Source organism: Podospora pseudopauciseta (assembly GCF_035222475.1).
Source record: "Podospora pseudopauciseta strain CBS 411.78 chromosome 5 map unlocalized CBS411.78m_5.2, whole genome shotgun sequence".
Taxonomy (NCBI): Eukaryota; Fungi; Ascomycota; class Sordariomycetes; order Sordariales; family Podosporaceae; genus Podospora; species Podospora pseudopauciseta.
The window spans coordinates 97,453-111,817 of NW_026946666.1; the positions used below are offsets into that span (position 1 = coordinate 97,453).

The 14,365-nt window shown below is 53.3% G+C and overlaps 6 protein-coding genes across 6 annotated transcripts; 3 read left to right on the plus strand and 3 right to left on the minus strand.

The window, feature by feature from the left end:
• QC763_502900 (uncharacterized protein) lies at positions 1-1,510 on the plus strand (the record flags this gene model as incomplete). Its single annotated transcript, XM_062912885.1, is given in 4 exon segments — positions 1-105; positions 156-491; positions 507-823; positions 829-1,510. Coding segments are annotated over 4 exon segments (1,440 nt in total), but the record flags the coding sequence as incomplete, so codon positions are not given.
• Positions 1,511-2,143: 633 nt separating this feature from the next.
• Positions 2,144-2,446, plus strand: QC763_0079040 (uncharacterized protein; the record flags this gene model as incomplete). The annotated part of the gene is made up of 1 exon (XM_062906081.1): positions 2,144-2,446. The coding sequence occupies one exon, from the start codon at positions 2,144-2,146 to the stop codon at positions 2,444-2,446; it is 303 nt and encodes a 100-aa protein (XP_062763747.1).
• A 1,867-nt stretch (positions 2,447-4,313) lies between these two features.
• QC763_502880 (uncharacterized protein) lies at positions 4,314-6,068 on the minus strand (the record flags this gene model as incomplete). Its single annotated transcript, XM_062912884.1, has 1 exon — positions 4,314-6,068. The coding sequence occupies one exon, from the start codon at positions 6,066-6,068 to the stop codon at positions 4,314-4,316; it is 1,755 nt and encodes a 584-aa protein (XP_062763748.1).
• A 1,545-nt stretch (positions 6,069-7,613) lies between these two features.
• Positions 7,614-9,356, plus strand: QC763_502870 (uncharacterized protein; the record flags this gene model as incomplete). Its single annotated transcript, XM_062912883.1, has 1 exon — positions 7,614-9,356. The coding sequence occupies one exon, from the start codon at positions 7,614-7,616 to the stop codon at positions 9,354-9,356; it is 1,743 nt and encodes a 580-aa protein (XP_062763749.1).
• QC763_0079070 (uncharacterized protein) lies at positions 9,350-10,683 on the minus strand (the record flags this gene model as incomplete). Its single annotated transcript, XM_062906082.1, has 3 exons — positions 9,350-9,600; positions 9,663-10,411; positions 10,457-10,683. 3 exons carry the CDS (start codon positions 10,681-10,683, stop codon positions 9,575-9,577), a joined length of 1,002 nt encoding a protein of 333 aa, XP_062763750.1. The 3' UTR covers positions 9,350-9,574.
• Positions 10,684-11,841: 1,158 nt separating this feature from the next.
• On the minus strand, positions 11,842-14,055 carry MET32 (transcriptional regulator of sulfur amino acid metabolism). The gene is made up of 3 exons (XM_062912882.1): positions 13,892-14,055; positions 12,636-13,806; positions 11,842-12,569 (listed from the first exon to the last, which is right to left on the minus strand). Exons 2-3 carry the CDS (start codon positions 13,356-13,358, stop codon positions 12,153-12,155), a joined length of 1,140 nt encoding a protein of 379 aa, XP_062763751.1. The 5' UTR covers positions 13,359-13,806; positions 13,892-14,055; the 3' UTR covers positions 11,842-12,152.
• Between the last annotated feature and the right edge of the window lie 310 nt (positions 14,056-14,365).

Sequence of the window (14,365 nt, forward strand, 5' to 3'; positions counted from 1 at the left end):
TTACTGATACCTACACCGAAGAATGATCGCGAGTCGCACGACCACAGTCGAGGCGGTCGCGTCAACTCAAGAGGTAGTACTCGGCGCCCTCAGGTGTTGAATGCGGTATGTCTTGACTTATGGTTAATCCTACCATTACGCTAACACTGTAGTAGGCAGTTCCATCAAGAAGACGGGTTATTCCGCCTATTAGATCGCCACGGATGCGTGCCGACCTGTTGGCAGCAGCGCAGGAAGCCCAGGCATCTGCGGCTGAGAATGTCGCAATGGCGGCACTGGTTACCGAAACCACGGCCGTTCAGGTTCAGACAGTCCCCGGCGCGGCATCAAGCACGTCTGGACAGAACAAAGCATCGGGGTCCCCATCTGACAGCGAGCCTTCAGATCCGGACCCGACTTCTCAGCAAGTCCAAATCTGGACTGGCAGCCTGTCTGAGGGTGTGAGGCAGGTCACTATGCTGGTCACCAAATCCAAGCCCGGCAGGACCGACGTCAGCGCGGACTAGCTCAAGCTCTATCAGGAGTCGGCGAGAGCCTTCTTCTGGTGGCTGGAGTTCGATGCCGTGGTCAGGCCGTCGTTCAGGGATGTCCATCACCTCGACCAGGTCATGAACTTAGTCCGCAACTCGACAAACCTTGGCATTCCTACTGACATCAAAGAGGCGGCAAATGCGGTTCGTTTGAGGTTTGAGGATGACAACTGGGGCCAAGACGGCGAGGGCTATGCTAGTGACGTTAGCACCGACGTGGACGCGGGCCAGTCACGTATTGTCTCACCCGCTCTCCGGGGCGAGCGTCAAGCGGCGGAAACAGGGCAGTCGGTGTCAGTGCTATCCCTCAGCCTCCCGTCAATCACCCTATCTACGGCAAAGGCGAAATCATGCACGGCGTGGTTTGCTACCGAAGCCCCAAAAAAGGTCCGACGTACAAGCTGAACCCGGCCTACAAACACGAAAAGGTCAATGCCGCGTTCATTGGAGAGGGCCATTTGACCCCTGGTGATTGGTGGCCTTTCCAGCTGGTAGCACTTTTCCACGGGGCGCATGGAAGAAGCCAGGGGGGGATCTTCGGCTCGGCGTCGATGGGAGTCTATTCGATCGTCATATCCGGCCGCAACAACAAGTATCATGAGATTGACAAGGATGATGGTGAGGTTTTGTATTACTCCACGGACAACATGGGGGTAGCCACCACATCGGTCGGTACCCAGGCTCTCAACAAGTCGATTGACACCAGACAGCCTGTGAGAGTCCTCCGTGGCCAAGGTCAGACCGGCGGAGGCTGGGCTCCTGAATGTGAGATTCGATATGATGGACTGTACCGAGTTATTGGGAAGAAATTGGTGCCGACAAGGAATGGCGAAGAGTGGTTCCGGTATACGTTGCGCCGTGAAGCAGGCCAGGGGGATCTTCGCGAGATTGTGGGAAGCTCACCAACTCTGCAGCAGAGGAACGACTACCTGAGGATTCGAGACGCCTACCCTGGCGTAGCCCGAAGAGTATGTGGATAAGTAGAAGTGTTGTTTAAAAGTGTGTTGGTATTTTGGAGTGATGACTGGGTGGCGAGCTTGAGGCAAAACGAAACAACTGATGATGGAAACAGACTCGACATGCAAGGCTTGCAGGAAATGCAATGAGTACCTAGTTGAAACTGCAATAATTTTAGCTTTGCCTGTTATATACCTAGCTACTTACTAGTAGCCTGCGCTGAGTAATAAATATGCGTTGATTTATATATTTACTATCTCTTTCCTAGCGTGTATAAAGCCCAAAGTGATATGTTGGGCGGGTCTACCCCTGACCCCGTGAGCCCTTGAAGCTTTAAGGTACCTACGAAAATTGTCTGACACAGATGATGACTTTCAGAGGCCTTGTCCTATATTTAGGATTATTTTAAGAGTAGACTGGATTTAGGCTGCTCTGTAGTACTTGGGACACCATCAAATGGCCCAATAGTGGGCTTGCTTAGAAAGGCTCTCAGTGTGGGAAAGATACTACTCCCTGGGCCGATCTGCAATCCCATTGGCTAGGTAGGTCATTTGCATAAACAGCATGGTCAAGCTAGGGGATACGTCCAGCTTCAATTCAGTTTCATTGCTCTGAATTGCTATTGCCGTAGTGTACCATCTTCTACCACCTGCAACATGGTGCCTACGATACGCTCCAGACTTCGGAATAGTCTATTTCGACGGCAGCCGACAGTCATTTTAGCCGGCACACCTCGTGCGGCCGATCCTCATTTGCCATCATTCCCTCGGTTGGCCGATGAGCGTGTCTTACACATCATCGAGATCGTCCATGACAGCAGTCCACAGGATTTATTCAAGGTTGCGCTGGTCTGCTCCGATCTCTATGTCAAGGCTCGATGCCTCCAACACCACCTCCTCGCTCTTGACTTCCCCAGGCACACCAAGATTACGCTGACAAGTCTCATCTTCGAGATTTAGAACGAGGACAGCTCACCTGGCCGTGTGGTGGCTCACCGTCTACAATACATGCAACGCATCGACCTCTTGTCTGCCATTCGTACACTCGACGTCTCCATCCCCAGTGTTGGGGGAGAACCTCTCTCAGTGCAACTAATAGCCCACGCCAACAAAACACGACAGTGGAAGTTCCTCCTAAAGCCCAAGACACCAAGCCAGGGCCCAGGAATGGATCAAATGGTGAAAAAGTACCCGATCTGGTCCCTTGCCTTCGGCCAGTACCATCCCAATCCATCATGCCTATCGTCAATCCCTCTCATCAACTCGATGCCAGATCTGCGCGACATCCACTGGCATTGCTGGCACGTCCACAGCGCCCTCCCCCTCCCAGATACTTTGTCCTCCCTCATAACCAATTCCAAAAGCCCCCCATCAACCTTCACCTCTCCATCACTACTAGAGACGACCGACGTCCCAACCCACGCCTCCTCCAGCTCCTCTCCCAGCTCTTGACCTACCCGCTCACCCCGAACCTGACCTCACTTAAAATCAACATAATTTACTACACCCAAAACTACACCCGCCAAATCCTTCACCCCCTAAAAGCCATCCTCTGTTACGCTCCTAATCTGCAAAAACTTTTTCTCGACATCTGGTACCACCGCGGCGCCAGCGGCCCGGGCACTCTAGACGAGAAATACTTTGGCTTCGGCTTCACATCAGCCGAAAAACTTGCCACCAAAAGGCTAAAGCATCTTACAATCCACGCCTACCCATTTGGCCGCCCTGCCGTGGCAGGCGAATTAAATTGGAACACCGAGGGCTAACCACCAAATACATCCTTGGAGGTCGACTACTGGGCCAGAGAATTTTACTGGGGAGCACTGGAGACACTCCAGCTGTTGGACGTGGGGTGGATGGGGACAGACAAGATATTGGCCAGCGTGGAACTAGCGGGAAAGCTGGGGACCTTGAGAGAGCTGAAGCTGGAAGGGCTGTACGGACCTGGGGTGACGCCCTCGCAAGTGGAGGGCTCGGCTAACAGAGGCTATGTTGAATGGATCCGGGGTTTCTTGCGGTACTTGCCACAGAGAAGACTGGAGCACATCAGTTTGCCGTTTGTAGGGGGAGATGTTATTCCAGTGGAGGCAGTTACGTGGTGGGGAAACACATTGACGAGACTGGATATCACACGTTCTGCAGTGACAGAAGATGATCTTTGGGTTTTGGGGAGGAACCTGTCGCGGTTGCGGGAGCTGAGGATTTGGTGTGAGAGGCAACACGGCCAGTCGGATCATGGCGATGGCGGTGAGGGCAGATGGCCGGAAACAACGTTTGGTGTGCTGGCTGATGCAGGCAACTTTCCGTCTTTGCGAGATTTGCACTTCACCTTTGAACTTGGGTTCAAAGAGAAGCAGATACAGCCGCCGTTGACCGAGGGGATACATGGTGGTCGTCGCAGTGGTCATAAAAGCCCTTCTCTGCAGCGGGTACATTTGTCCGCCGAACTTCCAAAGAGGAGGAATGACCCAAGCCGCTTTCGAGGCGTCCTGGATGCCGAAGAGCAAAGGCCTCTGCTAAGAACGCAATGAGCTTTGTATGCTCCGCACATCTTGATACCGGAGGAGTGAAAATCAAATGTCCTAAATTGGTCAATGCTGGGTTGTCTGAGGAGAAACTACAAAGAGCGTGGGCACTTGTGATGAAATATCAAGTCGGGGATCATGGAAACCGAAAGATTCAAGAATTAGAAGACAAGGCAGTGGCAATCTTGGAAATAGAGGGCGAAAAGGCGGCCATGGGAGATAAATATTGGGCACTTGTAGCCGCACTCAAGGGTCCCCAGTGGGGTGATTAACGAGGGCAATTATACGGCATGACAGGTCCTTCAGAGGCGCGCCCGGACATTGCTCGCCTTGCTGATATCGTAACCCAGTTCTTCTGCAATGCCTAGGCCGGCCGCCCTTCCAGAAAAGATGCACCCGCCCAAAAAGGTCCCCTCCAGACTGTTGTAGCCGTGCACGCCTCCACCTCCAAATCCGGCGACCTCTCCTGCAGCATACAAACCATTGAAGACGCTGCCATCAGCCTTCATCACCTGGCTCTTCAAGTTTGTTTCAATACCGCCCAGTGTCTTTCTTGTCAACAGGTTCATACGGACTGCGATGAGAGGCCCGCTCTTCTTCTTGTCCAACAGCTTGTGCGGTGGCGCAATGCGGCTGCGCTTATCGGGCCAGTAGGTTCTCGCCGAGTTGATGAGCATGGTCTGGGCATCCTTGGAGAAGGGGTTGTCGAACTGGCTGTCTCGGGTCTCGACCACGTCCTTGATCTTCTGGTAGTCGAGGGGCACGCCTCCCGGGATCTTGGCCACCAGCTGGTTCATTCCCTCCACCAAGTCCTCCAGATTGTCCTTGACTACAAAGTCGACACCATGCTTGACGAAGTTTTGCACGGGAACGGTGCCCTTCTTGGAAAGGACGCGCTGTGTCAAGACACCCCAGACAGACTTTCCAGTGACATCTGGGTTTTGTTCCGACCCTGACAGGGCAAACTCGCGCGCAACGATAGCCTGGTCGGTGATAAACCAAGTATAGTCGTGACCGGTGGAGCAAATATACTTGAGCGTGCCGAGGGTGTCACAGCCAGGGAAGAGGTGGTTGGGCAGCCGCTTGCCGTTGGCATCGAGCCACAGAGACGATGGTGCAGGCAGCACACGAATCCCGTGGCCAGGCCAAATGGGGTTCCAGTTTGCCAACCCTTCTGTGTAATGCCACATGCGATCCCGGTTGATGATATTCGCGCCGGCACTTTCTGTAATATCGATCATCCTCCCGTCAACATGATGCGGCACCCCAATGACAAAGTTTTGGGGGACCTTGGGGCCCAATCTGTCGACGGGCCACGCGGCTTTCACCTTGTCAACATTTCCACCGATGCCCCCCGATGTGACGAGGACGGCAGCTCCGTGAATCTCAAATTGGTCGACTACGGTTCTTGACGACTTGACACCTCGAGGAGAGTTGTCCTCTTCGAGTATGCTTCCCTTCACACCCACTGCTCTCCCTGTAAGCTCATCCAAAATAATCTCGTCGACACGGTGTCGGTGTCTGAACTCGACGGTCCCCTTCTTGGCGGCCTTCTTCACTGGCTCGGCAAAGACCCTAACAACTTCAGGGCCAGTCCCCCAAGTCAAATGGAATCTGGGCACCGTGTTTCCATGACCATCTGCTCGTCCATCACCTCTTTCAGCCCAGCCAACGTTCACCAAGAACCCCAGTCCTCGAGCTTTGACATAGTCCTCCATTTCATCAGTAGCGAAATTGACGAATGCCTCCGCCCACTTTCGTGGCCAGTAATCCTCCTTCTCGCGGTCAAACTGGGCCGAGTTGAACCAGTCCTTCATTGCCAGCTCTCTAGAATCCTTGATGCCCATTCTTCGTTGGTAGGAAGAGTCGACGCAGAAGATGCCTCCCAAAGACCAAAACGCTTGGCCGCCAACATTGTTTGCGTTTTCTTGATCGAGGAGAAGGACGGGAATGCGAAGACGGGAGAGCTCAAAGGCAGCGACGAGACCGGCGAGGCCTGCGCCGACAATGATGACGGGCTTTTGGGCCTTGCCCGCGGACGGGTGTCGTTTGGGCATTGTCGTTGGAGAGGGGTGGTTGACGGGATGAAGTTATCGAGCAATTGTCGAAGAGGAGATACTCGGATCACTCGGGATGGGTATATCGGGGCAAAGCAGGTGCTTTGAGGCGGTGTCAGCTCGGTTCGTTCGGTTGGATTCGGCACCGACGCTGGAATTTGGCCTGAATTTGTAGTGTAAGCACTGGCAATGGCGACTGAGAAGAATAACAAAGGACAAGACCAAACATATGCTCAGGAAGGGCCGAGCAGGATTAAGACTGGTAGCCCCATGGCGGCGTCACGCGCGGTGCAACGCCAAGATTCAAGCCAGCCTCGGTTCGTTTGACTGATGGCAACGGATGGGCGTGGTGCGATTCAAGGTCCAACATCCCCCGCGTTGCGACGGTTGACGATTGCCAGCGCTGCTTGCTCTCAGTCGAGTGACATGGATCAGGGTTAGGGTCATATCCCAGTTCTGCCCCTTGCTATACCCCGCTTCCCCGCATTCCGCCTGGAGCTGCCAAGTCAGTCAGTCTCTCGGAGAGTCCACTCTGGATATTCTTACTCCAACGACTGTTCATCTTTTTTTGATTAGAAGTGCTATCATTGCCTGGGATCGCCGACATGTCTTCACGCTTATAACAGCAAAAGGTCTCTACGATAACGTTCTCTCTGGTGATGAGCAAGGATTGGTGAGTCTATGCTCCGCTCCTGCAAGACATCACTGACCGAGATGCAAGCAGACGGTCACCGTTGTATCCAACTTTACACCTCCGCCAAGAACTCATGATGCAACTCCTCATTGTAACCCACACGACTGGAAAGACGGACACTTGCAGTTAACGTCTTTGAGCACTGCGATATCTTGCAAAAATACCATAGTGCTCACGAACAGCCACGACTCTCCATGTCTCTCAATCACAAGGCTGGCGACGGAAACCATACCTACCCACTGCCACTACCACTGCACCACAACAAGATGGCATAACACAAACACGCCTCGATGATAACTCCTCGGGGTAATCCACAGATCCAAGAACTACTCCTCATTCTCGCCCGTCAGGGTCCATGTAAAGGGAAATGCCGGTCGCTGTGGTCTAGGCCAGTAACCCCCCTGAATGGCTGTGCCGCGGTAACATATTAAGCTCACTTCTGGGTGCAACCGTCGTGGCCACTCATAATCGAGACGGATGTTGATCGTTACAGCTTGTCAACAGAACCGCGGCCAATCATGGGGCAAGACCGCTCGGTGAAAGAACCAGCTGAAGACCCCCCGCCGTTGCGGTGCGGCATTGAACCCCGATGACACCCTTTTACCGGTAAGTATAGTACGTGCATTATCTGAGAACAAGGTGAGATGCGTATTTTCTGCCTGTCGGTACTCTAGATGACCCGCAAGGAGATCTCTGTCCCTTTTTGAGAAGCCCGAAGCCTTGTCTGGAAGGCTCGTTATATAGCACTGACCCCATCACTCATGGCAAACCCGATCGTCGTCACCCTCGTGGTCCTCCCCGGCTAACTGATTTATCTGTCTACCTCGAATTGATTTGTTCCCTCTATCACCATGGTAGGTGTCGATATTCACGAAAAGCCAAAGGAAAAGAGATCCATCCGCACATGGACCCCCTGGCTCGAAATCGTGGCGCTCTCGGCCATTCTTATTTGTATTATCTGCTCAGCCGTCGTTGTCACCGTCTCTCATGATCAAGAAGTCTCAACCTGGCGCATCAGCCCGGCTGTGTGGCTCGCCATCTTTTCGGCCATCTCTAATGTGGCTTTCAGCTCTGCTCTGGCCGCAGGCATTGCCGTACGTTTCTGGCTCCGTGCTTCGGGTGGCACTCAACTCTCCCAGCTTCATTACATCTGGGATCATGGCCGCGGTCTCGGCTTCTGGCCCGCCATCAAGTCCGGCTCCGAAGCTCGCAAAGTAACCCTCATCTGTACCATCGCATACCTGGTTCAGTTTGCTTCGGGCCCTCTGTTTCAGCGATCAACCCACACCTTGGCTCAGAACCGGGTTGTCCAGCAGAACATGTTCTTTGACATTGCCAACAGAATACCCGATGGATGGTCGGGGAACTGGCAGTCAGACAGGACAGTCATTCACAACAGGAGGGTCATGTCGCAAACCCAAGCCTGGTACCGCAATGACTCCATCACTGTACCATCTACGGAAGGATATGTATGCGACGGCACTTGCTCCGGGTCGGTCCGCGGTGCGGGTTTTGTATACACGTGTGCCCCTACCACTTACCAGCCCCTTGACTTGTCAACAAACGCCTCACACAAAGCCACCGTCTTCCACATCCGAGCCGAGCTAGTTGCTGACGAACGGTCCGAACCATTACTCACTCTCTTGACCAAACACATTGACAAGCTCGAGGGCAACTGCCAAGCCACTGTCAAAATCGATCGCTGCAACATCACCGCCGCCGTGGTGGAACATCCCGTCATCATCCAAAATTCCACCGCGTGGTTTGATCACTCTGCTCTCAAGTTCAATCAGTCACTGCCCATCATTTCACCATACATTTCCGCCGGTGACTCCCTCACCACGCCGATCAACTCGGGAGTCGGTCCGCTCGCCGGCCTGCAAGCCTTTGTCTCTGGGCACATGTACGATAATGCGACCACAACCTTTAATCCGACCCTCAAGAAATGGCTCTTTGCTGGACCGGGGCCGGGAACATTGGCCGACGTCTTCTTCAGGGCTGAGCCTTGGGATTTTGGGAACCACAGTCTCATCAGCTGTGGGCTGAGCTGGGACAGCCCGACAGAATATGTGCTTGCAAATCTGCACGAGTGGCAGTTTCGCGTGGCCGAGAGAGTGGGCAGGGGTACCGAGAGGCAGAGCTTTGAAGTCACCAAAACGGTTCCGGTCTTGGTGTTTTGGAGCGAGAAGCAGTATCTGGGCCCAGCGTTGGCGGTTGCAATACTGGGGTTGCTCTTTGTGGCGAGTCTCAGTTGGGGTTGGTGGAGGCTTGAGAAGCCGGTTACGCTCAGCCCTTTGGAGACGGGCAAGGTGTTCGGTGGTGGCATCTTCAGGGGTGTCAGGGGCGATGCCACTGTCAGCGAGATTTTGAGAGAGGTAAGGGATATTGAGGTAAGAGTTGACACCGAGAGTGGGGTTGGTGCAGACGATCGGATCACACGGGTAGAGGTCGAGATGCAAAGACCCAACAAGGTGTACACCACGGGGTCTGGCTCCGGAATCTATTTGTCCGAAGGGATCGAAAGGGGCGAAGGATCTCAAGGCGGGTCAGTTGCAGGTAGCACACGAGTGCAGAGTCACCTGGGGCAGGCCTAATGGACGGTTTGCAACAGTTTGTTTCTCTGGAGCTGAACCTGGATATCTGAGCTGTTCGCGTCGAGTTCTTGCACTACCCATGACTTCAATAGCCACGACTCAGCATCCGAGATATATACGTTCTCGCGATAGACACTATCAGGCACTATGTAAAGACTGTTCCTTCAGACACTCTCTCGCACCTGTTTCCACACCCTCCATATCGGATTTCAGTTCGTTCACATGCCAGGAAGCTTGTCAAGCCCTGTTACTCTTGTTAGTCTGAACTTTCTCTACAGAGCAAACAATCAAGAGGGGAAAACTTACAGCCATCGATGTTCTCCTTCACGGTCGTGGTCTGCAGCTTGCAGTTATTGGCCTGCGCCACGCTCTGCGACTTGATCCCGTTGCTCAACAGCGGCGTCGAGTCCATGGCTCTCTGCAGAGAATCGCCCTTCCAACCAAATAGATAATCGGCATGGGTCCCGTATCCCTTGCTATCGCCATAACTCCAGACAAAAGGCTGAGAGCCATCTGTAGGCCAGAGGTCCTTGTTGTTGAAGGGGGTGGTGTCCCACATTGTCTCCAACGCCACCTGCGGCATCCGGACGGGATGGCTGGAGGGGCATGGGCCGGCGTTGGTGAAGGCACCCTTGCCGGTGTTGTACATGTGGTCTTGGTGGTTAGGGCTGTCGAGATTCTTGCCGTCCCAGCAGGCGGGGAAGTGGTGAATGGCCATGATGCCGGCTGGGCAGGGCTCCTTGGGAAAATCGGCCGTTTCGGGGAAGCGGGTCATGACGTCCTTAAGGCAGGTGTAGCGGAGGCCGGGGTTGTTGCCGTTGGTGGCGGTGGGCGAGCCGACGGTCATGCGGAAGCCGGGCTTGAAGGCGGTGATCTTTTGCTTACCGTTGGAGTTGAAGTCTTGCTGGAGGTAGTAGACTGTCATGCCCCCTGTCAAGGAGCCGAGTAGGGCGTTGGGGTATTGTCCCACGCGCTTGTAGGAGCCGTTGCGGGCTTTGAAGTACATGACGGCGGTCCAGTAGTTGGTAAAGTCCTCGCTTGTAAATTGGGTTAGCCTGAAGTGAAGATGATGACATTCGATGAGAGGTCAGGATATCTACCTGAAGGAACAAGTGGTGCAGGTGGCCTTCTCGGCGATGTCAACCTTGGGGTCCATGCTTGCGTTAAAGGCGTTCCCGCCAATGATTTGGTGGACATGAGACGAGGGGACCTTTCCGGGCTCGACGATGGGATCAAGGCGCTGAACCGTCAAGGTTGCGCACCCGAAACGGAGGTACGCTTGCGCCGGGGCAGCAAACCCAAGTGCGGCGAGGGAGTTCCACTTCATGATGTTCTTTGTGATGACGATGATCCACGATGATCGTGGGAACAAGACAAGGCTACAAAACAGGTCGAGTCCAGGTCTAAATACCTGACGGGTCTTTGTATTCTGCTATTCTTGTCATTCAACCTTGGGTCAGAGCGGCAGCCGGCCTACAGGATGCATTCCCAGCGTGGTTGCCGCCACCGCGTTCATAGCTCCCCTTTATCCAGACATCATCCACGTCGGCATGACCTGCTTGGGCCTTCGTCCCAGCTCTATATCCCCGCATTCTTGAGTGTTTGGTTCGTCCAATAACCATACTTCTCCCTCCCCTCAATCAAATGTTTCTACCTCTCAAAGATCTTTTACTGGCTGCTGAACAATCACTAGGTAAATAGAGGACACATCCATTCTGCCACATGCGGCAACTTTGATACCGATTGGTTGCCGCCAGGATTTCATACAAGGCCTGATCAAACTGTAAGTAGGAAGACAATCTCTAGCAAGTACTCGGGTTGGTGGCCTTTCATTTAAGCTTCGTCTAAATCCCTGTGCACTACTCGGCTCTCCTTCCGAACCCGAGGGCAGACCAGGAAACAACAGGCTGTCACGGCAGTTAAGCAATTGGATGGGCTTGTGTGCTGCATATCAAGCTCTCTCGCTTCTTGCTCGGCAAACCTCGTTGACACCGGCAGATTGCTCTAGATTGAGTGGGGCATTCGGATGTGAGTTCCGCTGTCGGTAGAGGCAAGGGGAATGCCGGAGGTAGGTTGTTGAAAGGGGGGTGAATGATCAACATTTACTGGGCAGGAAGATAGCTAGCTGTAAGCAAGTGGGCAAGAGTTCAGTTTTCGAACAAGTTTCTATTCATAGATTGCAAAGCTGGCTGCCCGAGCCTTCCTCCAGTGATAAGCGCATTTAACCGAGGTACTGTTCTTGAATGATTCAAACAGTTGCGGGTACGCTGTACTCGACCCTACCTACCTACCTTGCGTATCTAACTTATTGAGGCTCCGCTGTTTCGAGTGCTGAGAAAACAGGGGGTTAAATACCTGGTACCCCCGAGTTTCAGTAGGTATGTATATTTCCATCTCTATTCATTTACAAATTGAAAGTAGCTGTATAAGCCCTATCGACAGATCTCCCTCACTCAAACGCCAATAAAGCCATGATCCCCTTACCCCCGCCCGTAAAGTCAAGTTGGCTGCTTGTTCATATGTATCGTTATTCATTGCTGAACATCTCTGTGTTGTTTACTCTGACCTCTTCGGGCGTGAGCCCTTCCAAGTGTTGTCTTTTCTGCGTCCCTTTTCCTCCCTACTCTTGCTGTTCCATTTTTCTGACGCTATCGAGTGTCGTTTTGGTACCTAGGCAGTAAACCTATTGACACCATCCCGGTGTCTATTTAAGCTCTGATCCCACCCGCTCGTGATCTCATTCGGGATTTGTGCATTCTGGTACCGAATCGGACTTGACGGTGAAGCTGTGAGACGCTAGGTATCTTGCGACGGGCGATATTCCGGCGCAGAAGCCTCGCCTTCCTCGAGCGTGTAGATGATCCACCGTTTTCCAAGCTGTGTAGACGGGATGGCAAGAGTCAAGGCTGTTGATGTCAGAGCTGGCCCTATGATCTTTGGTGATGGCCTAGTAAAAGTAAACTTAGGTGACATGGACCTGGGTACCTTTGGCTCCTTTGGCTTTAACTCCTTCATGGTCAACTGTGGCTGTGAAGGGGTGGATGGAATTGATTTTCGAGGTAGCAATGAGGGTGACTCTGGAGCATCTTGCTCATCATCGTCGTCTTCGTCCTCCTCGGCCGCAGTTGAGGCTTCGCCTGTCGGTATTGCAGAAGAGGATTCAGGCCCCGGGTTTGATTTCTTGCCACTGCACGCCTTGACATATCGATGTCTCTGAAGCAATGGCAAGTTTTCTTTAGTCAGTTTCCTTAATAGGTACAAGATAGCCAAAAGACATACCTTGAGGGCATCTTTGCGTGAAAAGCACTTGTCGCAGTGAGGACAAGGAAACGGTTTTGTGGCTGAGTGTATCCTTCTGTGTCGTTTGAGATCGTGGTTTCGGCTGAAACACTGAGTGCAAATATCACATTTGAATGGTCGATCTTGCTGAGAGGACTCTCTTGACACCGGATAGACACTCCCTCCTACCCGCACGTTGAACTCATGATACGGCCCACCTGAACTGCCTATTGATGGGAGTGACGGAGGCGGTTGACCCAATCCTTGGGGCATATACCCTTGATGCTGATGAGCTACCATTCCGGCGGGCGGAGCTAGAGGCCCATTATGCGCGGGATAATGGCTTGGATGTAGTGAGGGGGGATACTGGGAAGCGGGCGGAAGAAGACTGGTGATGGGAGGAAGCTGACCTCCGAATCGGGATGGAGAGGATGATTGTGGCGGAGATCCGGGCAATGGCTTCCGTGCGTAATACTGTTCCTGGGATCCCGAGTCTTGGTGTTGTGAAGATAGCTTTGAATTCCATGCCGGTTGGAACCCGGGGCTGCTGGCAGCGGATAAAGAGTAGGCAGAGCTGGGGGAGTGTAGGTCGCTTGCCTGGGGGCTTCTATCGTCGGCCCCAGAAAGCGGAAAGCCGGATGACGGCGGGAGCGAGAAAGGGGGCAGTCCATCGCGGTACTGTTGTCTTCTATCATGAGATCTCGGCGATGATTGTTCCGCCATTTCTTCAGCAATTCCCTACATAACACAGGAAAGTGAGATGTTCTGGGAAAGACAGAGAGTGTCCAGTGTGACTGGGCCCGTTAGTCCTGGTCCGCATCTCAGCTGAACAGACCCCCGTCCCTTGAACAGGTGTGGCTGCGCCGTAATAGGCATCGCGCAAAACGCGCTTCCTTGGCGACATCCTCTCAGAAGCTAGCACCGGTCATTTATTGCATGCCGAGCCCTGGTATTTCTTCTTTTTTACCTCATCCCGCACGGGAAGCCTAAGTCAGATGTGGTGCGACATTGTTGGACCCGTGGAAGCCACTGACAGAAGACTGAACACCGCAGACCATGGCGCGGAGTTGCAGCGGTACCCTTGGCAGAACGCCTCTTTTCTAAATCAGCATCATATACCTGACGTCTTGTTGAGATCCCCCCCTTGGCAGTCAGTCGTCTCTTATGCTTTCTGTGAGATGTCAGTATCTGAGCTACCGATTCGGTCTCTGCCACGCCACCAAGAGGTCCCTTCCGATGGCTGGTACGTCGCTCACCTATCGAAGCTAAGAAGCACCCGGTGATGTACATGCATGGCGTGACGCCACCGAGCCACGAAGACACCGAGTTAACTGAAAGACGGACGAAAAACTCCAGGAAGTGTCTTTCACGGCGCGGCGCCGGCCAGAACAATCCAGATGTTTCAAGTGCTGCGCCTCAGGTAGACTTTGGGGACCAATTATTGTGGATAGACTGGTGTAAGACGCGCGCCGTGTGGTCACACAAGCTGTCTGGGCGCTGAACATACATGTAAGCTATTCAGGTAAGGTGCGGAACGACACCGCCTGACATTGGGACCTCGCATACTGGCAAAAGAGGCAGAAGATCATCATTATGAGGCTCTGCCGACCTCTTTGGTCACGAGCAGCCAACTCGGATTACTTTTGAAAGGATTGCAACATTTCGCTTCATCCAATAACAAACAGTTGGCGGGTTGGGCAATGTTCTTGCACACGGCTAGAGCAGTCTAG